At 47.7% G+C, this 25,772-nt stretch overlaps 1 protein-coding gene across 4 annotated transcripts in view; it reads right to left on the bottom strand.

The window, feature by feature from the left end:
- The window catches only part of LRRCC1 (leucine rich repeat and coiled-coil centrosomal protein 1), an 81,951-nt gene that overhangs the window by 32,899 nt on the left and 23,280 nt on the right, over positions 1-25,772 (bottom strand). For all 4 annotated transcript variants that reach the window (XM_056522254.1, XM_056522253.1, XM_056522252.1 and 1 more), the window contains 3 exons: positions 20,721-20,925; positions 17,216-17,355; positions 7,645-7,846 (listed from right to left, as the gene is read on the bottom strand). In XM_056522254.1, the coding sequence (XP_056378229.1) occupies positions 7,645-7,846; positions 17,216-17,355; positions 20,721-20,925 (547 nt within the window). The remainder of the gene's footprint in view (positions 1-7,644; positions 7,847-17,215; positions 17,356-20,720; positions 20,926-25,772) is intronic.

Below are 25,772 nucleotides of genomic sequence, written 5' to 3'. Positions count from 1 at the left end.
GTGACACGCCCCCCTGCACACACAGCAGCCAGGAGCCTGGCCAGAGTCCAGCTTGTCCCGTCCACATTTCCTGTATTTTGTTACCAAACAGAGACAACACAGGCAATACCTGCAGGGACAGGACAAAAATTTTACCAATGTGCAACACAAATATACATATATTGTTACCATAAATCAAAAAACACAAAAACTGATTTGGTCGCTAAAGGGTTAAGATTCACTTAAAATGGCACATGTGACATCATGCATTTTATGACTCTTCATACTTTCTAGCTTTTATAGACTGTGAAAATTGCTTGGTAAATGACTCTCAATATAACTTTTCTATAAAGGATGACCTAAACTTGCCTTCATATGAGGCGTTGGGTTATTGTCCAGGGTGCTAAGACCGGCCATTACCACAGACAGTGCATTTAATCACACTCGCTATGTAACATCATTCACAAATCCTTTACTATTCTACCACTCTTGTACTTTAGAAAATGACAGTAATCAAGCCAAGGTCTGTTCATTGTATGCCAACAGCATCTCAAAAACAGCAGCGTCCTTCAGCATAGAAGAAAATGGAATGATGACTTCAATGGAGCACAGTACGGATGGGACAATGGGAAGAAAAACACCGCACACAACATTTTCTTGGCTGTTGTAAATTTCATCCATTGTCACAACGCGCAGAGGTGCAGTAGGCGATATTTTGGAATATGGTCACAAACAGGCCATAATTTACCCAAACAGAATTATTTAAAATGTAGGCTATTGTGTGGTGTTAAAGGGGTATGCCAATGGCCAGTTTTCGCGCTGCGGGGGTCGGCCACGCCCCTTGTGGCCTCACGGACACACCCCTTCAATGCAAGTTTATGGGAGGGGGCGTGACAACCGTCACACCCCTCCCATTGACTTGCATTGAGGGGGCGTGTCCGTGACACCACAAGGGGCGTGGCTGACAACCGCAGTGCAGAAACAGCATTCAGAACATTAAGTTCCGAAAACTGGTCAGTGGAGTACTCCTTTAACCCCTTAAGGACGCAGGACGTAAATGTACGTCCTGGTGAGGTGGTACTTAACGCACCAGGACGTACATCTACGTCCTGTGCATAACCGCGGGCATCGGAGCGATGCCCGTGTCATGCGCGGCTGATCCCGGCTGCTGATCGCAGCCAGGGACCCGCCGGCAATGGCCGACGCCCGCGATCTCGCGGGCGTCCGCCATTAACCCCTCAGGTGCCGGGATCAATACAGATCCCTGCTGCTGGGATCCGATCATTCATAACGCCGCACGGAGGTCCCCTCTCCTTCCTCCGTCCGGCTCCCGGCGTCTCCTGCTCTGGTCTGTGATCGAGCAGACCAGAGCAGAAGATCACCGAAAACACTGATCTGTTCTATGTCCTATACATAGAACAGATCAGTATTAGCAATCATGGTATTGCTATGAATAGTCCCCCATGGGGACTTTTCAAGTGTAAAAAAAAATGTAAAAAAATGTAAAAGTAAAAAAAAAGTGAAAAATCCCCTCCCCCAATAAAAAAGTAAAACGTCCGTTTTTTCCTATTTTACCAAAAAGCGTAAATTTTTTTTTATAGACATATTTGGTATCGCCGCGTGCGTAAATGTCCAAACTATTAAAATAAAATGTTAATGATCCCGTACGGTGAACGGCGTGAACGAAAAAAAAAAAAAAAAGTCCAAAATTCCTACTTTTTTAATACATTTTATTAAAAAAAAATTATAAAAAATGTATTAAAAGTTTTTTATATGCAAATGTGGTATCAAAAAAAAAGTACAGATCACGGCGCAAAAAATGAGCCCCCATACCGCTGCTTATATGGAAAAATAAAAAAGTTAGAGGTCATCAAAATAAAGGGATTATAAACGTACTAATTTGGTTAAAAAGTTTGTGATTTTTTTTAAGCGCAACAATAATATAAAAGTATGTAATAATGGGTATCATTTTAATCGTATTGACCCTCAGAATAAAGAACACATGTCATTTTTACCATAAATATTACGGCGTGAAAACGAAACCTTCCAAAATTAGCAAAATTGTGATTTTCGTTTTAATTTCCCCACAAAAATAGTGTTTTTTGGTTGCGCCATACATTTTATGATATAATGAGTGAAGTCATTACAAAGGACAACTGGTCGCGCAAAAAACAAGCCCTCATACTAGTCTGTGGATGAAAATATAAAAGAGTTATGATTTTTAGAAGGCGAGGAGGAAAAAATGAAAACATAAAAATTAAATTGTCTGAGTCCTTAAGGCCAAAATGGGCTGAGTCCTTAAGGGGTTAAATAATGGTCAGCTTTGTTTCCTTATGTCAGCAGCTGGTTATACATGTTTTGATGCACTTTCAACAACCTATTTATGATTAAAAAAAAGAAAAAAAAAGAAAAAAAAGATACTTAGTTCATTCTGGTAGTGTCATGTCTGCAAAAAAGTTAGAATTATCTTAATGCAAGAGGGGATCACACATTTAACCTTATGCTTTTTTGATTTCCTGGTGGTAAATTTAAATGTGTTGGGAACTTCATTACCCACCCCACTGGGATTTCTGTAAAGCTACGTTGGATGGGCTCCATAGACTTAAAGGGGTACTCCGCCCCTAGACATCTTATCCCCTATCCAAAAGATAGGGGATAAGATGTCTGATCGCGGGGGTCCCGTCGCTGGGGACCCCCGCAATCTCTTCCCCTGCATCGCCCGTCATCAGCCACAGAGCGATCCTTACTCTGTGCAGCTGAGAAATGGCGGTGCCGCGGGACAGATCGCGGGGGTCCCAGACTTCTCCCAGCAATATCTCCAGATCAGACACTGAACAAATTAAAACCACATCACTTGATGACAATGGCAGATCCATGGCATGTTTTCTTTAGATATTCTTCTTTTTCTTCTTATGTAAATAAAGAAGCATGGTGCACACCAGCATCCTCATAGTAACACGCTTCTATTGCGTGCAGACCCTCCTCCACAGAAAAATGGAGCTCCACTCTGCATCCACCCACCTCTCCGCTGTGAAACCTCTCACAGACTATATATTGTAAAACCTCTCTGCTTGCGAGAGAGAGGGCTCTAGATGCATTGTGGAGCTCTATTTTGCAGTGGAGGAGGGCGTTACTATGTGGATGTCGTCCGGATGTCACAGTGCACATGGGCCTTTGGAAAACCCAGCACCCACCATGATCCTTCATTTGCATAAGAAGAAAAAGAAGAATACAGTGACCCCCCGACCTACGATGGCCCCGACATACGATAATTTCAACATGCGATGGCCTCTCAGAAGCCATCGCATGTTGAAGGCAGCATGAACATACGATGCTTTTGTATGTCGGGGCCATCGCATAAATGGCTATCCGGCAGCGCGGACTACTTCAGCTGTCACCGGATAGCCGTTTACAGTGCCCCGTGTGCTCCGGTTATGGTCTCCTACCTGTCCTCGGGGCTCCGGAGCGTCATCTTCGCATCCTCACTGGATGGCAAATTGCAATCCACTGCAATGCACCCCGGCGCTCTCCATCGTCGTCATCGCGCGCACGCCGTCCCATCATTCAATAGGAGCGGCGTGCGCGCGTAGTGACGTGATGACGGCGACGGAGAGCGAGGATCCCGGGGAAGCAGAGACGTCCGGAGCGTCGGGGACATCACGTGGACGCGGTGGCAGCGATGGAGGGCGACATCCAGGGCAGCGGTGATGGTCCGGAGCGGCGGGGACAGGTGAGTACAGCTTCCTATACTTTACATTGCACGGATCCCTCAACATACGATGGTTTCAACAAACGATGGTTCATTTGGAACAGATTAACATTGTATGTTGAGGGACCACTGTACTAGAGTAAAGAAGCCACGGATCTGCGAAGTACCACTGTCATCAGACACATTCCCTTTAAAGGAGTAGTCCAGTGGTGACTCAGTGGTGAACAACTTATCCCCTATCTTAAGGATAGGGGATAAGTTGCAGATCGTGGGGGGTCCGACTGCTGGGGCCCCCTGCGATCTCCTGTACGGAGCCTCGACAGCCTGCGGGAAGGGGGCGTGTCGACCTCCGCACAAAGCGGCGGCCGACACGCCCCCTCAATACAACTCTATGGCAGAGCCGAAGCGCTGCCTTCAGCAATCTCGGGCTCTGCCATAGAGATGTATTGAGGGGGTGTGTCGGCCGCCGCTTCGTGAGAGATCGCAGGGGGCCCCAGCGGTCTGACCCCCCGCGATCTCAAACTTATCCCCTATCCTTAGGATAGGGGATAAGTTTTTCACCACTGAACTACCCCTTTAAGTCAAAAAAAATTTTTATGACAGAAAAACATTAACATATTCCATTCTAAAAACTGTGAGAAATCAGCACTATTTGCAGCTGCAGATTTACCAGAAAACATTTCTGTCTCATCTGGCCTTAGGGTACCTATCACTTTGAAAAATTTCTGACACATTATAGTAAGATATCAGAAGTTTTGTTTGGGAAGGATCCAGGTGCTGATACCCCCACCTATGGCTAAACTGGGCAGCCAGAAGCCCTTAAAGGGGTACTCCACCTCTAGACATTTTATCCCCTATCCAAAGGATAGGGGATAAGATGTCTGATAGCGGGGGTCCCGCTGCTCTAAACGAATGCCAGATGCAGCGCCGGAGGCTCGTGACGTCACGTCCACTCCCATAGACCTGCATTGAGGGGGCGTGGTCATGACGTCACAAGTGGGGCGTGACCGTGACATCACGAGCCTCCGCCCCACTTCGCCAGTCATCCGGCACGGAACGAAGTTCGCTCTGTGCACCGGATGTCTGGGGTGCCGCAGCAGAGATCGTGGGGGTCCCCAGCGGCGTGACCCCCGCCATAAGATGTCTAGGGGAGGAGTACCCCTTTAACCGAGTGCTGTGTGTGTACATTTCTGTTCTGATAGAAGGGGCATTGTAAAGCATTTCTATAGCCTTTACATAAATCAGCTCACAGCTCATGCAGTTTTTTGAGCAAAAACACATTTTGTTCATTTTCACATCCATCATTAACAAAAATTCATCAAATATCTGTGGGGTGTTAAGGCTCACTATACCCCTTGTTACGTTCCGTGAGGGGTATAGTTTCCAAAATGGGGTCACATGTGGGTATTTATTGTTTTGCCTTTATGTCAGAACTACTGTAAAATCACCAATTTAGACCTCAAATGTACATGGTGCGCTCTCACTCCTGAGCCTTGTGCACCCGCAGAGCATTTTACGCCCACATATGAGGTATTTCCGTACTTGGGAGAAATTGTGTTACAAATTTTAGGGGTCTTTTTTTCCTTTTACTGCTTGTGAAAATTAAAAGTGTGGGGCAACACCAGAATGTCAGTGTAAAAAATAAAAAACTTTTACAGAAGCATGCTGGTGTAGACTAAAGATGAGCAAAGTTACAGTGATTCGATTTGTCACAAACTTCTCGGCTCGGCAGTTGATGACTTTTCCTGCATACATTAGTTCAGCTTTCAGGTGCTCCAGTGGGCTGGAAAAGGTGGATACAGTCCTAGGAGAGAGTGTTCTAGGACTGTATCCACCTTTTCCAGGCCACCGGAGCACCTGAAAGCTGAACTAATTTATGCAGGCTAAAGTCAGCAACTGCCGAGCCGAGAAGTTTGTGACGAATCGAATTACTGTAACTTCGCTCATCTCTAGTGTAGACCCCAACTTTACCTTTTCATAAGAGGTAAAAGGAGAAAAAGCCCCCCAACATTTGTAGCGCAACTTCTCCAGAGTACGGAAATACCCCATGTGTGGCACTAATCTGTTGCCTTGAAATATGACAGGGCTCCAAAGCGAGAGAGCGCCATGCGCATTTCAGGCCTAAATTGGGGATTTGCATCTGCTACCAAAATACCCTACGGCACTGTTTCCCAAACAGGGCGTCTCCAGCTGTTGCAAAACTCCCAGCATGCCTTGACAGTCAGTGGCTGTCCGGCCATACTGGGAGTTGTTGATTTTAAACAGCTGGATGCCCCATTTTGGAAACAGTGTCGTACGGGACATTTTTTTTATTTTTTTTTATTGGGGGGGGGGGGGGGGGGGTAACTGTTTAGGAGTATGTGTATATGTAGTGTTTTACTTTTTATTTTATTTTGTGTAGTGTAGTGTTTTATAGAGTACATTCACACGGGCGGGTTTACAGCGAGTTTCCGGCTGGGAGTTTGAGCTGCAGCTAAAAATTTGCCACAACTCAAACTTGCAGCAGGAAACCCACTGTAAACCCACCCGTGTGAATGTACCCTGGGGGGGGGGGGCGCAAACCTCCAGCTGTTGCAAAAGTACAACTCCCAGCATGCCCTTTGGCTGTCTGTGCAAGCTGGAGGCACACTGATTGCAAAACACAGTTTGTTACTTAACTCAGTGTTTCGCAACCGGTGTGCCTACAGCTGTTGCAAAACTACAACTCTCAGCATGCACTGACAGCCGAAGGGCATGCTGGGAGCTGTAGTTATGCAACAGCTGGAGGCACACTACTACATCGCCCAGCATGCCCTTTGGCTGTTTGTGGATGCTGGTTTTTGCAGTTCATAGAAAAAAAGTGCCTTCAGCTGTTGCATAACTACAAGCCCCAGCATGCACAAACAGCCAAAGGGCATGCTGGGAGTTGTAGTTTTGCCAACAGCTGTTGCAAAACTACAACTTCCAGCATGCCCTTTGGCTGTGCAACAACTCACCTCCTGCTGTATCCTGCTCCTCCACTGAGGATGCTACTGCCGCCACCGCCCGGGGGCCTCCGCCGACGACTCCAGGGACCCCTGCCTGCCCTGATGGACAGGTAAGGGACCCATGATTTGCCTGATTGCCGCCTGATCACCTCCCAGCAGGCTCGGTGATTGTTCGGTCGTCCGGACTGATTAATCCCGCGATTGTGCCACCTCGCTCATGCTGGTAAAGGGTGATAGGTGGCATCTCGGACGCCACCTATCACCCTTTTTTTCCGGGTCACCGGAGACCAGACTGACCGGAAATCGCCGCTAATCGCTGGTCTGAATTGACCAGCGATTTGCGGTGATCGCCGACATTGGGGGGTGTCAGGACCCCCCCAGGGGTTTGCATGGGGTGCCTGCTGAACGATTTCAGCAGGCATCCCGGTCCGGTCCCCGCCTGGCGAACGTCAGGGACTGGAATTTCCACGAGCGTACAGGTACGCCCTGGGTCCTTAAGTACCAGGGCATCAGGGCGTATCTGTACGCCCTGGGTCCCTAAGTGGATAAAGGGAAACTGTCATCAGTGTCACTTGCACCAACCTGTGGATACAGGTAGGTAGTGCGGGTGACACCGATTATAACAATATTATGATCCCTGGTTCCGTTTGTCTGTTATGCTGCTTATTCTGGTGGCAGGCTTGGTGCACGCTGAGATTACCGCTGCTGTTTCCCCAGGCCTGCTAGCAACAGGAACCAGTGCAGAAAAGCAGCAGTAAAGTCATGCCGTGCACCAAGCCCGATGCTGAATTAAAGAACATAGCAAACAAATGGGACCCGGACTATTTGCCTGTACCAACAGGTTAGTGCAGGTGATACTGAGGAAATTTTCCCTTTAGGGCTTCCTCACAGCCTGCCAAGGTTTACACTATCTTGCTCTTTCAAAGTTCCTCATCCAAAAAAATGTCACCTTCCATTAAGTTTGTCTGTTCATTCATCACATTGCAGTACCTCTTTAAATCTTCCTGATTCAATAATAAGAGCGGCACGAAATTCATCTTCTAGATCCTTATATTGTTGTGACAGCACATTCATTTTCTCCTGAAACTCCTTCATCTGCTGATTATGGAAACGTTCCGCTCTGGACACCTCCTTGGCCACAGCTTCTTGAAACTCAGGCCCATTGAGTGGCACTCTTGTATCAAACTCTTTTCTAGAAATGAAGAACACAGGTTGTGATGTAAGGCTGCATGTCCAGAAATTGGTAATGTATGCAAGAATTCATGACCTCTGAATATCTTAACAGATCTGAACGACTGGGGTGTGATATGCCATATCCCCTTAGGATAGGGGATAAGTTTCAGATCACAGGGGTCCGACCACTGGGACCCCCCACGACCTCCCCCCGGCTCTACGGCCAGAGAGCGCGTGTCGACCACCACACGCGGTGGCGGCCGACAACCCCCCTTAATACAGCGCTAAGGCAGAGCCGGAGATTGCTGAAGGCAGCGCTTCAGCTCTCCCATAGAGTTGTATTGTGGGGGTGTGTTGGCTGGCGCTTCGTGCGGTTGTCGACATGCCCCCTTACCGCCCCCTTTCCGTACGGGAGATCGCGGGGGGTCCCAGCGGTCAGACCCCCCGCGATCTGAAACTTAGTATAGGGGATAAGTTTCTTAATACTGGAGATCTCCTATAACATAAAAGTAAGGCCTGTGACTGACAATGACAATGCAAGCAAGGAAAGCAATTCAAAGTGTCTACAGTCATGCTCCACCTGGGCTAACCCATTGTAAATCCATAGCTCCCATTAGTGGTGGAGGCCAGCAGCCAGAATAGCACAGTATAATTTATAAAGCCAGACTAACAGAAGCTTCCTAATATAGGTACAATTAAAGGGGTGCTCCAGGGAAGTTAAGAAAAATAAAAATTCCCCAAAGCCACCACAATACCTGTTCTATGTCCCCTGTAGTTATCCTTTTGATTTTGCCTGCTCCTGTGGCCCCTGTTGTTGTCTCCTGAATATTCTTTTTCCTTGCTTGCAGCCCAGACTACAACTCCCAGCAGTCAGTGCGGCTCTGTGTAATGGCTGCCAGCCAATTGCTTTTACTATCTGTGTGCATGCTGTGTTGTTGTAAACACACTGTACATGTCTTTTCTTTCAAACTATCCTCCCCCCCCCCCCAGCAATAAATCATACTATGCTCTGAATGGCAGCAGTCAGTGATTAGATCTACAGGGTAAGGGAGGTGTGGCTGTAAAGCTAGACCCCCAGACAAGACAGAATTCTTGTGGTGTTTGTCTTCCAGGAGGGTGGGGGCTACTCTAAGAGAGGGCTTTGCACAAAGACAAGGTTTATCTGAAAATCATGTCTTTCTCTCACTCCCTGCATTTAAGTGACAGCTGAAAGAGGGGAACTGCTTTATAAAGCTAATGAATGATATCTAGACAGATAAATAGGTTAGTGAGAGGTAAAGGATGGGCTATGGGTTTACTGCCCCAGAGTACTTCTTTAAATGAATCGGACAGAGTTACTGTATGGTTGCACTCACCCACTGTAACTTCCACATGAAGATTAAGTCATGGTCGTGATTTAATGAACGGCCACAGGATGTGTTTTGTCTGTACCCGGATGCAGCATTGTGTGTGTGTGTGCATGATATCGGAGAGCATGATATCGGAGAGCAAAAAATGTGAGTTTTGCTTTGACAGCAATTTTTCAAAACTCGCTACTATTTTAGTTTTGCAGCAAAATACCTTGCAGCAAAACCTTTATGTAAGGATTTTGATGGTGTTTTTCTCAAATGGTCAGATTAAGGAAGCATTAGGGTAAATATTGCGATTTCAATATTCAATTGCGATATAATAAACATATGGTGAAATTATATATCCAATCTCCCCCATTTGACATCTATCCCCCCATTTCACGTCTACATCCCATTTTTCACATCACCCCCCTCCATGTCACATTTCTCCCCCTCAATGTCACATTTCTCCTCCCACCCTTTATCAGATTGATGGGATCAAACTACTGGAACCCTAGCTGAACAAATAAATGTAAGGAATACTTCACTTTGTTTACCTGGCACAGCGTCACACTTTTGGTTGCCAGACCTGGTATTGCAGCTGGGAATTGGCAAAAAAAAAGTACGCAATCGTGCCTGGTAAATGACCTTTAGTCAGTTTATCACAATGGGTGCAAAGAGCCCCGACCAATCTGACTTCAACAGCCTGTCCTTTGGATAGTTGATCAGGTTATAGTCATGGAAAATCCCTTAAAGGAGAACTGCAGCCAAAATTAACTTATGGAGGACAATGGACAGGTAGCTGATCACGGGGGGGGGTCCAACAACTGGGACCCCCCACAATTTCTGGAACGGGACCCATGCTCTCTCAGTGAGAAGCGCATGTCAGCTACAGGTAGACCGTACTTGCTCTTCTAATTTCTATAAGAGCGCTGTACTCGGGGCTTTTTGGCGCTCCCAAATAAATGAATGGAGCGCATGCCAACTACTGCAAAAATGAGCCAATCGGAGTCACTGTTTGATTCCAGTTGGCTCAGTCAAATGAATGAGTTAAGGGCCGGGAGCACCCGGTTTTCACTCCCCCCAGCCGGATCCAGTTCCCGTAGAATGAAATCATAGTGTGAACCCAGCCTTAGACACAAGTTCTGGCTGCATTAAATATATAACTCAATCAGTGTTTCCAAATCAGGGTGCCTCCAGATGTTGCAAAACTACAACTCTCAAGCCTTTTGGCTGTCTGAGCATGCTGGGGGTTGTAGTTTTGCAACGGCTGTAGGTACCCTGGTTGGGAAACACTGATCTACAGCTTACTAAGGGTACGTTCACACTACGGAATTCCCGCGGAATTCCACGGGCGGAATTCCGCGGGCGGAATTCCGCGGTGTGAACTTAACATTAACAATTCTGCCGCTGAAATTGTTCCGCGCAAAGAAAGAACATGTTCATTCTTTGCGCAGAAGTCTGCGAGCACTGCATAGCTGTCAATGGTGACGGTGCAGTGCCGTGCGGCCCTACCGCCGCCGCCTGCCTGTCTGAATCTCCGCTCGCTGAATTCAGCGAGCGGAGATTCCGTTCACACTCTGTAGTGTGAACATACCATAAGAAGGGGTTATCGTTTAAACCCTAGTAATAAAGAAAAAGGAGATTTTTTTACACTTACCGTAAAATCTTTTTCTCAGAAGCTCCATTGGGGGACACAGGAACCGTGGGTATATCTTGCTGCCACTAGGAGGCTGACACTAGGCATAACTGAAAAAAAGGTTGGCTCCTCCCAGCAGGATATATCCCACCTACTGACTTAGAGACACTCAGTTTTAGTCCCAAAGTAATAGGAGGAACCGAAAAAGTACAGAGTCCGGAGGGAGCCCAGTCAAAACAAATGAACCAACAGACTGACAGGCGACCGACTCTCAGACCACAACTAAAACACTGGGTGGGAGCTGTGTCCCCCAATGGAGCTTCTGAGAAAAAGATTTTACAGGAAGTTTAAAAAATCTCCTTTTCTCATTCAGCTCCATTGGGGGACACAGGAACCATGTGACATACCAAAGCAGTCCCCGTGGCGGGAAAACAACCCGCAACCAGAGCCACAGCTGCCTGCAGCCACAGCTGCCTGCAAAACCTTACGCCCTAAACAGGCGTCGGCGGATGCAGAAGTGTACACTTGGAAAAACTTGGTGAACGTGTGCACCGAAGACCAAGTGGCCGCCTTACAGGGCCGAAGCCCTGTTAAAGACCGCCCAAGAGGCCCCCACAGAGCGAATGGAGTGAGCCGTAACCTGGAAGGGAGGATCCTTCCCCTTGAAATGATACGCTTCAGAAATGGCGGACCGGATCCACCTGGAGATCGTGGCCTTAGAAGCCAGCAAACCTTTGCGTCGGCCCTCCGGAAGGACAAACAGCAACTCCGACCATCGGAAAGAAGAGGTGGCCGAAATGTAAACTCGTAAGGCCCGGACCACATCCAGATTGTGGAGAGAATGCTCCCATGGATGAGACGGAGCAGGGCAGAAGGAAGGAAGAACAATATCCTCGTTCAGATGAAAGGACGAGACCACCTTCAGTTGAAAAGAAGGAACCGGCCGAAGCACCGCCTTGTCTTGATGAAGAATTAGGAAAGGAGGTTGACAAGAGAGAGCTGCCAATTCCGACACCCGTCGGATCGAGGTCACAGCTACCAAAAAGACGACCTTCCAAGAAAGGAAACTAAGAGAAATGTCGCGGATAGGCTCGAACGGGACGGATTGCAAGGCGCTCAGGACCAGATTCAAGTCCCAAGGGGGAGTAGGAGACCTGTAGGGAGGAATCTCATAAGCTACTCCCTGAAGGAAAGTGCGAACCGACGAGTCGGAAACTAGAGGCCGCTGAAAAAGAATAGACAGCGCCGACACTTGACCCTTGAGAGAACTAAGAGTCAAATACGTTTCAAGACCCGACTGCAGAAACGCCAGAAGGTTCAGCAGAGAAAAATGAACCAGAGAAAGAAAGCGGGCCTCACACCACCGAAAATAGGCCCGCCAAGTCCTATGGTAAATCCTAGCCGAGGACGGCTTACGCGCCCTGAGCATAGTGCGAATAACCCCATATGAGAAACCGCGAGCCTTCAACACCGCGGTTTCAACCGCCACGCCGTCAAACGCAGCGGCTGTGAATTGGGGTGGCAAAGAGGACCCTGAGAAAAAAGATCGAGTCGATCTGGCAGCCGAAAGGGAACGTCCGCCACGAGCCGAACCACGTCGGCGTACCAAGAGCGGCGGGGCAAATCTGGAGCGACAAGGTTGGCCGATACTCCTTCCGCCTTGAGTTTCCTGAGCACTCGGGGAAGGAGGGGAAGTGGCGGAAACAGGTACGGGAGAGTGAACCGAGACCAGGGAATGACGAGGGCGTCTGCGTCTGCGGCCAGAGGATCTCTGGACTTTGCCACGAAGGTTGGAACCTGCCGGTTTAAGCGGGACGCAAAGAGGTCCACGTCCGGAATCCCCCAACGATGGCAAATGGACTAGATAGAACACCTCCGGGTGAAGGGACCACTCCCCGGGATCGGGAGAGGAGCGACTTAGAAAGTCCGCTTCCCAGTTGTCCACCCCCAGGATGTGGACCGCTGATATGGAGGGAACCATGCGCTCCACCCAGATCAAGATCTTGGACACCTCGGTCATGGCCGCACTGCTGCGAGTGCCCCCTTGGCGGTTTACATACGCCACGGCCGTGGCGTTGTCCGACTGAATGCGAACTGGGTGACCCCGAAGAAGAGACTCCCAGTGCCGGAGACAAAGGAAGATTGCCCGGATCTCTAGGACATTGATAGGAAGCCTGGCTTCCTGAGGGGACCATCAGCTCTGGACCGTCCGGTCCAGGAGAACACCCCCCCAACCGAGGAGGCTCGCATCCGTCGTCAGTACCAGCCAGTTCAATGGTAGAAACGAGCGACCGCTCCAAAGGAGAGGAGAGCGGAGCCACCAAAGAAGAGACTGGCGAGCCAAGGTGGGCAGACGGATCCGGTGATCCAAGGACAGGGGGGGGATCTGTCCCAGAGGGACAGAATGGCCCACTGAAGTGGGCGGCAATGGAACTGTGCAAACGGAACCGCCGCTATAGCCACCACCATTCTGCCCAGTACTGCCATGCAGGAACGAATGGGACACTGGACGCGGGCGTCTCAAGTGACGAACACCGGACAGCAGAGCACTCCGCTTGTCCGGGGGGAGGAAAACTCGGGCGCTCCCGGTATCGAACCGGAGGCCCAGAAAAAAACAGAGACCGGGAGGGAGAAAGGTTGGATTTCTCCTCGTTGGTCAGCCACCCGAAGCTGGTTAGGGTCAGCAGGGTGATGTGGAGACTCTCCTCGTTCTGGATCTGGGACGGGGCCTTGATAAGCAGGTCATCCAAGTAAGGAAGGACTGACACCCCCCGGGACCTGAGAATGGCCATGACAGCCGCCAGGACCTTGGTAAAAACCCTGGGGGCTGTGGCCAGGCCGAAGGGCAGAGCCACAAACTGAAAGTGACCCTGCGGAACGGCAAAACGTAGAAAACGTTTATGAGGAGGAAAAATCGGGATGTGGATATACGCATCCCGAATGTCCACTGTAGACAGGAATTCGCCCTGATCCATGGATGCAACAATCGACCGTGGCAAAGTCGTAGATGTCGATTGAGGAGTTTTAGGTCCAAAATCGGACGGACCGAACCCTCCTTTTTGGGAACAATGAAGAGGTTTGAATAGAAACCCTTGAAACGATCCTGAGATGGAACGGGCACAATGACACCCTGCTGCAGCAGAGTGCGAATGGCAGAGTGAAAACCTGCAGCCAGGGCGGTGAACGAGGAGGCCGTGACCGGAAAAAACGATCCCGGGGAAGAGAAGCAAACTCGATTCGGTAACCGTCGGAGACGACGTCCCGAACCCAGGAATCCTGGACTTGTGCAAGCCAGACATCCCAAAAGAGGTAGAAGCGACCGCCCACCCGAGAGGAAGTACCGGGTGGGGGCGCCCCTTCAGGCCAAGGTAGGCTTGCGAGTTCCCGATTTTGCGGAAAACCGGTTGGAGCGGCCATCCTGCTTCCAGGAGGGGCGGTTTGAAGGACGGGCCCTGCCTATCTTGCGAGGAGCCCGATTTGTCCTGGCGCCCAGGGGGCGAAAGGAGGTCGCCTTGCGAAAAACCCCACGAGCCGCAGGGCGGCGCGCCTTGTTTTGGGGAAGCAAAGAACTCTTACCGCCCGTAGCCTCAGAGATGATGTCGTCCATCCGTTTCCAAAAAAGGCGGCCACCAGTAAAGGCCATTACCGTCAGGGATTTTTTGGAAGCCAAATCAGCGTTCCAAACTTTCAGCCACATAGAGCGGTGAATGCTGACTAGGTTGCCGGACGCGACGACCACACAGCGAGCTGACTCCAAAGAAACCTGGCATAAATATTCACCTGCCTTTGAGATCTGGAGAGCAATCTCTACCGGATCATCAGGGGAGGTCCCGGACAACAGCCCTTGGCGGAGCTGTGAAGCCCACACCGATAAGGCCTTTGAGACCCAGGTCGATGAGAAGGTTGGGAGCAGAGAGGAGCCCACCGCCTCAAATGCGTACTTGGCAAAATTCTCAACCCGCTTGTCGGCGGGATCTTTGAAAGAAGCAGCATCCGCCAACGGTAAGGTGGTGGATTTTGACAAACGGTACACTGGGGGGTCCACTGATGGTGGAACGGTCCATTTAGAGATAAGATCCTCAGAAAACGGACACAGAGTCTTCAACCGTTTAGTGCCTTGGAAGAGCTTCTCCGGAAGCTTCCAGGCGGTCTCCAGAATACGATCAAACTCCTTATGAGGATGGAAGACCTTGGGAGAGCGATGAGAACGAGTAAAGGAAACTTCAGGAGCAGGGTCCGAAGTTCCAGGGTCCTGTAAAAGGAAGGTGTCCCTGACAGCTGACACCAAGCTGTCCACCAAGTCAGACATGGATGACAGCTCTTCCGAATCCGAATGCGGAACCGAGTCTGATTCCGCTAGTTCACCCGGAGACTGGGAACGGTTAGTGTAGGCTCCTGATCTAGGTGATCTGGATCTGGTAAGGCGGGCCGAGGAATGGGAACAGCCCCTAGGAGAGCGGCTGCGGGATAGAGGACGCTGCCTAGGAGCGGGGGACCTGGAGTGCGAGCGGTGTCTGTTCTCAGGAGAGGAGTCAGAGTAAATGACCCTGGGACGTCTGCGGGAGCGTCGACAGTCCGAAAACGCTGCACTCGTCTCCCGAGGGGAACGCAAGGAGGACTGCTTTAAGGCCGTAGCCACCTCCCTGGAAACCTGCGCCAGGTCCGAAATCGTTTTGGAGAGGGAAAATACCCAAACCGGGGCAGGGTCAGGAACCACATGCTCCGAAGGGCTATCCTGGCTAGGGGGAGTAGAGCGTGAGGAAGAGCAGGCAGAACAAGTGGGTTCAGCCGAACCCCCCGAAAATTAAACCTTACACCCTGTACAAACATAGTAAGTGACCGAAGCAGGGGCCGCCTGTCTGAAAGAAGATTCAAAACTGGGGGCGGACATTGCCAAACACAGCAACCCAGTGACAGAAGAGAAAAATGGAACAAGCTCACCCAGGTTCCTGTACTTACGTCCCTGTAGTCTTCAGGAGGGCAGGACAGCTGTCTGGATCATGAAAAATCGTGGTTGAAGCTGCCGACGCAGACATGCAGCAGCAGAAGAAAAATAGGAGACCCACAGGAGCAGAGTGCAGCAGTGTCTGTGAGGGAGCAGTGCTGGACTCCGGAGCCACGTCACGTGATCCCTTAGGGGGAGGAGATTCCACAGCGCGTGCTAGCACGGGAGAGGCTGAAAAACGCCTGCCGTGCCCACGCTGCCTCAGGATAGGCAGAACATGCCCTCCCCGTGCGTGTGCTCAATTGGACGTGCAGTAAGCGTGAAAATAGGGGGCGGGGCTACGCGCGGCCGGGACCAGGCCAAAGCCGCGGACTAAAGTAGCGACCTGGCCCCGAGCCAGACGCTTCGAAATGGTCTCCCACTGTGGGGACGCTGCCGGAGATATTAACAGCCGCGGATTAAGTAGCGGGCAGTTCCCAGGCTATGTCGGCCGGGGAAAGGAGAAAGCCGGCAGCGGTCTCCTAAGTGTGGGGACGGCTGCCGGAGATACAAACCTGCCGCAGTAGCCGCCAGATGTTGAAAACTGTTGAAACTGCTGCAAGCCCACAAAAAAGACCCCTCCACACAAGTTTAAATAAAGTGTAGTCCCATCACTAACCCCTGAGGGCCCCCAGGTTGGAGGTGGGGTGGGGGGCAGGGGGGGAGAGAGAAGGAGCATACTTACCAAACTGTGGAGGTATACTTACCTCCCTAGAAGTCTTCTCCCCAGAAATCTTCACCAGTCTAGGCCAACTGCATCATGCCAGGCTTCAATAAGCGGGGCGAGCAGAGGCAATAGGTGACCCGGACCCAAGGTACAACCTAGTGCTGGTCGTTGGCAAGGAAGGGTTAACGGACCATACTCTATGGACCGTGCCCTTCAGTCGCATGTGGGGAAATCAGGCAGCGCCATGCTCCTGTCGCCCCCTACCTAGGAAAAAACGAAAAAGGAGAAAAAATCTAAACTCTAACACTAGAAAATAATAAAATAGACCAGGTCTGGAGAAACCCAGACCTGTGTTGCCTCCTAGGACACTAAGCTAAAACTGAGTTTCTCTAAGTCAGTAGGTGGGATATATCCTGCTGGGAGGAGCCGACCTTTTTTTTGGTCATGCGTAGTGTTAGCCTCCTAGTGGCAACAAGATATACCCACGTTCATGTGTCCCCCAATGGAGCTGAATGAGAAAAAGAGGAGTTAAAATGAGTTTATTTTTACACTTCCTCCACATGTCTCTCTGACATTAGCTCTGCAAGACAATATCCAGCCCGTGTTTCAAGCTTTCATAGTTTCGGCAGCTCGAGTTACCTTTCAACATGATTCTCTCAGCAAGAGGTAGAGCTAACAAAAGTAAATGTGATGTAAGCTCCGTAATTCCTGTTTGTTTGCTTTCAGGCAACTAACTATAATGTCTTCAAGTGGTTGACAGTCACACGTACCTGTGCGCCTGCTCCCTTGAGGTAAGAAGGTCCTGGAGCTGCTGCACTTTATCTTTGTGCTGACGTAAAGATGCTCGAAGCAACTCATTTTCTCTTTGGGTGGCAGACACTTTCCGTTCAGTTTCTTGCATGTGTTTCATCTGTGCTCAAAAAAGAGAAAAAATGTCTAAAAACTTTTATTATATATTACCACAAAAAAAAAAAAAAAAGCAGTTTGTGCAGTGGTCACTATAAGTTGCCTAGCCAGCACAACTAACCTAATACACGGGTGCATGCTGCTGTGTCAAATACAGAGTATACAAAAAAGAAGGTTGCAGCAGCACTCTTGGTCAAAAATGGAGACTCTTAGCGCACTTTTTGATCAAAAAGTACGCTAAGAGCCTCCATTTTTTTATTATGTTTCTTTTTGCTGTGCAATTTAGGGGGAGTGGCAGCCGTGCATCCCTCCCTTTTTCACAGGAGATTTTTTAAGCCAAGGGCTGTAGGGCATGCTGGGAATTGTATTTTTGTTATAGCTGGAGACACATAGATGTAAATTTTTTTTACTTCTAGACACCGATCAATGCTATGCTATAGGAGCCTATAACATAGCACTGATCAGTGTTATCGGCGCTCCATTACTACAGGCTGCTAAGGCCTGCATTATTGGAGCGCCCATTAGAAAGGAGTGATGAAGGTAGGGAGCCTCTGCCTGTCCTCTCAGCTGATCAGGACCCCGCAGGTGTCCTGGTCAGCTCCACTGAGCTACCGCAGATTGTTTTTGGCATTTTAGACTTTGATTGCGGCGTCTAAAGGGTTAATGCCGGACATCACATGGGTCAGTGATGTCCGGCATTAGCCAGTATGAAGCGAGCTCAGCTTCTGAGCTCTCTTCATACACCCGCCGCACGGCTGCGCCGTATACACATGGCGGTTAACCATGTAAGGGTTAAGTCACCTCCTCCCAGCATTCAGCACTGCTGGGAGGAGTGACAGTGGGCCCGTAACGGAGGGCCTGGACCGCGCCGCATGAGCCTGGAGGGGGGGGGGTATTCTTCTGTATCTCCCAAGCAACAGTTTATCTTGGCCAGCCCTGATGGATCTGGAAAATGGAATACTGCCTGCCCGAGTTCCCTCCCATGGCACAGGGAGTAGCAACGGTGTGAGTGCCGGTGTGCAGTTCTGGACCACACACAGGAGAGAGTATAAGTTGAAAGCCACGCCCCTATTTTAGGCCACACACACTGAAATTATCGGCAGGAAATCCCCTTAGCAGAAAAGGCCAAAAGAGGCATTTTCAGACGATAATTTTTGGCGGCCGAAATTTAGGTGCATTCCTACTTGTGATCTACTTATGGTCAAGGGACATGTTTAACAAGTAGGTATTGAGCAAAGCAGAGAACTCCTTTAATATGAAACCTCAGAAATCTAAAACAGCACATGACTACCTACTGCTTTCTATCAGTGTCATAGAGGTCTGTATGTAACAGGACAGGGCACACAGTACAAAAATCGGAACAGGTAATGTCATCAGAATCTCTTGTGCAGTTTTGCACTTTTAGCCTATTATTTCAAGGAATAATTCTTAATATAGAAGTAAAAATATAAAACACAGATTTCACATTTTGCTGCACAATAAAAGGTATATGTTCTTCTATGACGCTTTTTGACATCTTGAAGTTGTATATATGTATTTATCACTTATACAAGTGGCTATTTGTGTTTAATAAAATTTGCCATATCTAACAAAGGAAGAAATATAATGGATGAGTCAATGAACTAGTTATTTCTCTGGACATGGATCACTTTGCATCACTCCAGAAAGATCCTGTGATATCTTGCAAACATAACCGGATCTTCCTGGAAAAGTCCCTCTAATACTGTCCATGCTCAATAGTCTGAGGGGATTATGTGGAGACCACAGAGCCACTTTAAGGAGTCTTGGAATGCTTCATGGGAAAATAACTTATTATCCAGTAAACTAGTGCTACCTATTGGAGGTATCTGCCCTGTGAGTCAATGTTCAACACATTAAAGCCCCTTCAAAAGCTAAATCAGAATATTTTCCAAAAGGAACAGACACTCATCTGCAAACAGCTGTTTATTTCAGGGTTCTTGCCCCTCAGTATAGAGCAGGGTGCTGGCTACCTGGTAGAGAGACCTTGTGGGTCTTCAATGTTATACAATAAAACACAAAAATTTCAAGAGGATGCTTTAATAGGCTTTGTATATGATATATATGGTTTAAAAGAAGGTAAGAAATTACAATAACACCATATAACAAGTGCCATAAATATGCTAGTCTTGCTTGTATACTCTGAGCAGTAGAGTACAAACTAAATAACGTTTCTGAAATAATAAGGCGGCCACCAATGGGCCATAGACTGTAAGGCTTGAATGCACAAGTAGTAAACCTAGTTTTATAGCTCTCAAAGCCCTTCCCACCCAGCTCCAACTTTTTTGTTCCTCTGTATGGACTTTTATGTGATACAGTAAGTGAGCCCATAAAATGATCAGGTGCAGTTATAAACCAGAGTCTGATGAAACACCCAGAAAGGGCGTGAAACAATTGTCACTGCACCTGTGCTCCTGCAATGGCGTCCTGCGGATGCTGTACTACTCCAACCCTGAACTAAAAATAAAGAAAACTGCTGCACCGTGAAACCTGAGTGCCTCCTCATTCTCTGTTTCTTATTTACGGATGTTGCACTGTATGCTCTGGAGGATTGAGCACCTCGTTTGGTTCCAGCCAGTTTATTGCTTTGCTACAGCACTGAGTGTTTTTGGCAGATAGCCAGAGCCTGCTAGAGACTGTTTAAGGCCATAGACGTCAGTGCCGGTCTTTGTCTACCTTTCTCATGCAGTTATAAACCAGACATGATGTCTGTGTCTCTAGTGTGTCCTATGAGATGCAGCTTCACCCTGTCATGCTTGTAGAAGCTGACAGGACACAGGCTAAAGCTGCATCTTGTATAACGCTCTACAATGCGAGTTAGATAAGACCGTCTGCCTCCTATAACTTAATGCACGTGTATAGGATTCAAAGCAAGAGCTATAAGAAATGGGATCATGGGAAATATAGTATGCAATCATAGTAGGCCACAAAGAAACCCCCTAGGTGGGTCAGGGATCCCACTAATATATATCACACAAACCCGGGGCCTAAGCCCAGGGTACAAATCCCTTTAAGGTGAACCCCCCCAATTAAAGTAAAATATAACTTTTATTCTATTATCATGTAACATGATAATAGAATAAAAGTTATATTTTACTTTAATTGGGTGGTTCACCTTAAAGGGATTTGTGTCCTGGGCTTAGGCCCTGGGTTTGTGTGATATACAATCATAGTAGGAATTTAAGATGGCAGACAATCTACGCATACCAAGTATATAGGTATACACATGTGCCTCTACTTTATTATTTTATAATATGCTGCACTATATAAGCAAAAAAAAAAATCCTTGGTGCTTCTTTAATTTTCATTAGTGCATGATGAGAAGTTCGTAGGTTACAGGACAGTCCGTACCTCTAATGCTTCTTGTTGTATTCCTCGAGTTTCTAGTTTGGACATTGCATCTTCCAACTTTTTGACTGTTCTTTGGTAGTCATCTTCCCTACTAGCAAATTGTTTTATCTCATCCGCCAGCCTTTCATTCTCCTCTTTTAGTTGGTGAATAAGCGCTTGCAAGGTACATTTGGCAGTTTTTTCCTTTAAAAGTATTTCTTTAATTCTGCCAAAAAAATAAAGCATGATCAGAATAAAAAGGTCCAATTACTTTCTCTGCTTGTAGTGTTACAAAGACATAGTAATCCAACATTTCATGTTCCCTTAAAGCACAACTGTCACGGATATTGTACCCCCCCAGACTAATAACATGATAGCATAGATGATAACACTTGTAATGCAGCTATACCTTTGGCTGCACTTTATCACACTTCATTAGCCAGAAAATAGTTTTATTGTGCGGTCAGCAACAGTCGGATAGGCGTGGCCGGGGTTCGCAATTCCCCACCTCCGCCACACCTATTCCCTGTAAGTGAGCGCTGGGACCGCTGTGTGATTGACACACAGGTTCCCAACGCAAGCGCCCCGAACTCCTCTTCTTTCTTCTCCTGGTGCCGGAGACGCGCTGCTTCTGCTTTCACTAGAGGCCCAGAACTCACCCCTGCCTCTAGCACTGGACAGGCGCATGGCGCTGGTGGCAGACAACGGGAGTGAGCGCTTTCTCTCTGCCAGAGACGGGAATGAGGGCATTCTCTCTGGCAGAGAGAAAGCGCTCACTCTCATTGTCTGCCACCAGCGCCATGCGCCTGTCCAGTGCTAGAGGCAGGGGTGAGCTCTCGGCCTCTAGTGAAAGCAGAAGCAGCGCGTCTCCGGCACCAGGAGAAAAAAAAAGAGGAGTATGGGCACTGTATATCATAAAGGTGCACATAATATGTAAAGTCTCAGTGGAGTCACGGCCCGCAAATCATGGACATCGGGGCGCTTGCGTTGGGAACCTGTGTGTTAATCACACAGCGGTCCCAGCGCTCACTTACAGGGAATAGGTGTGGCGGAGGTGGGGAATTGCGAATCCCGGCCACGCCTATCCGACTGTTGCTGACCGCACAATAAAACTATTTTCTGGCTGATGAAGTGTGATAAAGAGCAGCCAAAGGTATAGCTGCATTACAAGTGTTATCATCTATGCTATCATGTTATTAGTCTGGGGGGGTACAATATCCGTGACAGTTGTGCTTTAAGGTTTCTCTAATGGTTATATAACAAGACCTCTCTATGGAAGAGGGAATTCAGAAAAGATTATGAAATTCTGACATTTCTCTTTGTTAGGGCACATAAGAGGATCTCGCATCTTTTGTTTATTTAAGCTAAAACTCTATTTCATGTCCGCATTAAAATGTAGGTAGATTCTGGCAGGAGGCTGTGTGTGTGTGGCGGGGGGGGGGGGGAGAGGGGAAGGGGGTCAGACAAGGTCAAGAGACAAGGGGTCCTGAAAAATGTCCAACAGCGTCATGTGAAAATAATGTTTATCTTTTTTTTATTGATGCTGTTTTGGTAGACAAAAAGATAAAACTAAAATGTTAAAAATCAAAAAAAATTTAATAAAAAAAATGGCTTTTGCACGTGGAGTTGGTACAATCGAAAGTAAATTGCTTTTCTTTACACAGAAAAATAATGTTTGATCTTGTCCTGCCAAAAGAACTTTGCAGAAATAGAAAAATGTATGCAATTCATAAAGACCACAGGACTCAATTTGGAAAAGTAGAGCAGTCAAAAAAGTGGAGGTGGTTTCCACAGCAACTAAACAGATTTAAGGTCACAATTTTCTAGCACAGATCGACTTGCTTCAAGCAACTGCCCCACGCTTTGTATGCACTGGGGACCCTGAGCTGTCTTATACAAAGCAAAGTATTTTTACCAAATACAAAAAAGATGAAAACAATAAACCCAGCTTTTGGATTCCAATGGTCCTCAGAACAGATGTAGACTCATTTAGGCTGACCCTTACAGCTTATGAATAAAACCTCAAGATGGAGAGTCGCTGTTAGAGCAGCGTCTGCATGGGCGAACCTAGCCTGTATGTATATTACATGGTGGGCTGTTCACAGGAATGTCTGGTGTCTAATGCTGAATAGACTGGCACAGCTTTCCATGGTGATAACAGCGGACCACCAGGAGTTAAAGAAGCCGGTTTTGTAGGATCAGCAGAGAGTGGGCCCCTAAACTTAAACTAGCGTATCGCTGCTGCTGTGACACCAAGCCCACAGGGGGAATGAACCAGTGACCAAGCAGCCACACTTCTGCCGGATCAAGCCCCTGGCTATGGGCTACACCGCCCCACAGACAAAGCACCACAGCCACAATGGCCGCCACACAGCACCATATCAATGTGAACACCTACCATATGCTCAATTTATAATTAAAAGATGAGTCCATGAGATACAGGATAAGTGTCTGATCAGTGGGCGTCTGTCTTCTGGAACTCTAATCACACCAAAACCACGAGTCACAAGAATAAATCCACTGCTTCAATGATGCAGCAGTTGATTATGAATGCTGTCAATATGGCTGTGGACCCCAGTTCTCATGAATCCAGTTGTTGGACACCCACTAGCCAGTTGATAGGTGAGGAGTTGTCATTATAGAAAATTCCCTTTTAGTGCTAAATGCTAAACAACAATACTTGTGGGGCTCGTTCACACTACAGAATTCAGCAGGGAAATTTTCTTTGTGAATTCCTCTGTGCATAAGCGTTCTTTCGAAATATACTGAATCGGCACTTATCCGCAAAAACAACTTCAAAATGTAAACTTCCATCTTCCGCTAGAACCTAAATCCTTGTTGGAAGTTTGTTGCAGAACTTCTGCTGTGTATCCCAAATTTATTAGCGTAAATCTGGAGAGAAAAAAACGGCAGAGCTCCTCATGGGACGAGTATCGTTTGATACACAGTATATGCTGCCATGTTTACCTGACGAAGGAGCTCCAAAGCTCTGAAATGCGTTTTTTTTTTGGCAAATAAAATTCTTTTGAAGAAACTGTAACCCATCCTTGGTGGACTGCTCCGAAAACCTGGTAAATTTTTATTCTCATATCTATCATTCACTAAGTTATTAGGCACGGAAATGTATTTAACCCCTTAAGGACACATGACGTACTGGAACGTCATGTGTCCACTCCCGATCTATAACGCGGGGCCACGGCGTGGCCCCACGTCATAGCGGGTCGGGCCCGGCCTCTAACAACGGCCGGGACCCCCGGCTAATAGCGCGCGACATTGATTGCTTTGCGGCGCGCTATTAACCCTTTAGACGCGGCTTTCAAAGTTGAACGCCGCGTCTAAAGTGAAACTGAAAGCATGCCGGTTAGCTCAGTGGGCTGTTCGGGATAGCCGCGGCGAAATAGCGGCATCCCGAACAGCTTACAGGACAGCGGGAGGGCCCCTACCTGCCTCATCGCTGTCCGATCGGCGAATGACTGCTCAGTGCCTGAGATCCAGGCATGAGCAGTCAAGCGGCAGAATCATCGATCACTGGTTTCCTATGAGAAACCAGTGATCAATGATAAAGATCAGTGTGTGCAGTGTTATAGGTACCTATGGGAGCTATAACACTGCAAAAAAAAAGTGGAAAAAAAAAGTGGATAAATATCATTTAACCCCTTCCCTATTAAAAGTTTGAATAACCCCCCTTTTCCCATATAAAAAAAACACAGTGTAAATAAAAATAAACATATATGGTATCGCTGCGTGCGGAAATGTCCGAATTATAAAAATATATTGTTAATTAAACCGCACGGTCCAAATTCCAAAGTCCAAATTGTGCATTTTTGGTCACTTTTTATATCATGAAAAAATGAATAAAAAGCGATCAATAAGTCCTATCAATGCAAAAATGTTAAAAACTTCAGATCACGGCGCAAAAAATGAGCCCTCATACCGCCCCATACACGGAAAAATAAAAACGTTATAGGGGTCAGAAATGACAATTTTAACCCCTTAACGACGCAGGACGTATATTTACGTCCTGCGCCGGCTCCCGCGATATGAAGCGGGATCGCGCCGCGATCCCGCATCATATCGCGTGGGTCCCGGCGCTAATCAACGGCCGGGACCCGCGGCTAATACCACACATCGCCGATCGCGGCGATGTGCGGTATTAACCCTTTAGAAGCAGCGGTCAAAGCTGACCGCCGCTTCTAAAGTGAAACTGAAAGTATCCCGGCTGCTCAGTCGGGCTGTTCGGGACCGCCGCGGTGAAATCGCGGCGTCCCGAACAGCTGATCGGACACCGGGAGGGCTCTTACCTGCCTCCTCGGTGTCCGATCGACGAATGACTGCTCCGTGCCTGATATCCAGGCAGGAGCAGTCAAGCGTCGATAATACTGATCACAGGCGTGTTAATACACGCCTGTGATCAGGATGAGAGATCAGTGTGTGCAGTGTTATAGGTCTCTATGGGACCTATAACACTGCAAAAAAAAAAGTTAAAAAAAAGTGTTAATAAAGGTCATTTAATCCCTTCCCTAATAAAAGTTTGAATCACCCCCCTTTTCCCATAAGAAAAATAAAACAGTGTAAAAAAAAAAAAAAATAAACATATGTGGTATCGCCGCGTGCGTAAATGTCCGAACTATAAAAATATATCATTAATTAAGCCGTACGGTCAATGGCGTACGCGCAAAAAAATTCCAAAGTCCAAAAAAGCGTATTTTGGTAACTTTTTATAACATTAAAAAATGAATAAAAAGTGATCAAAAAGTCAGATCAAAACAAAAATCATACCAATAAAAACTTCAGATCACGGCGCAAAAAATGAGTCCTCATACCGCCCCGTACGTGGAAAAATAAAAAAGTTATAGGGGTCAGAAGATGACATTTTTAAACGTATAAATTTTCCTGCATGTAGTTATGATTTTTTCCAGAAGTGCGACAAAATCAAATCTATATAAGTAGGGTATCATTTTAACCGTATGGACCTACAGAATAATGATAAGGTGTAATTTTTACCGAAATATGCACTGCGTAGAAACGGAAGCCCCCAAAAGTTACAAAATGGCGTTTTTTTTTCGATTTTGT

This window comes from Hyla sarda, chromosome 5, assembly GCF_029499605.1.
Source record: "Hyla sarda isolate aHylSar1 chromosome 5, aHylSar1.hap1, whole genome shotgun sequence".
In the NCBI taxonomy this organism is placed as follows: domain Eukaryota; kingdom Metazoa; phylum Chordata; class Amphibia; order Anura; family Hylidae; genus Hyla; species Hyla sarda.
The sequence above is the reverse complement of the archived record's forward strand: the minus strand, read 5'-3'. Positions and strand labels throughout refer to the sequence as shown.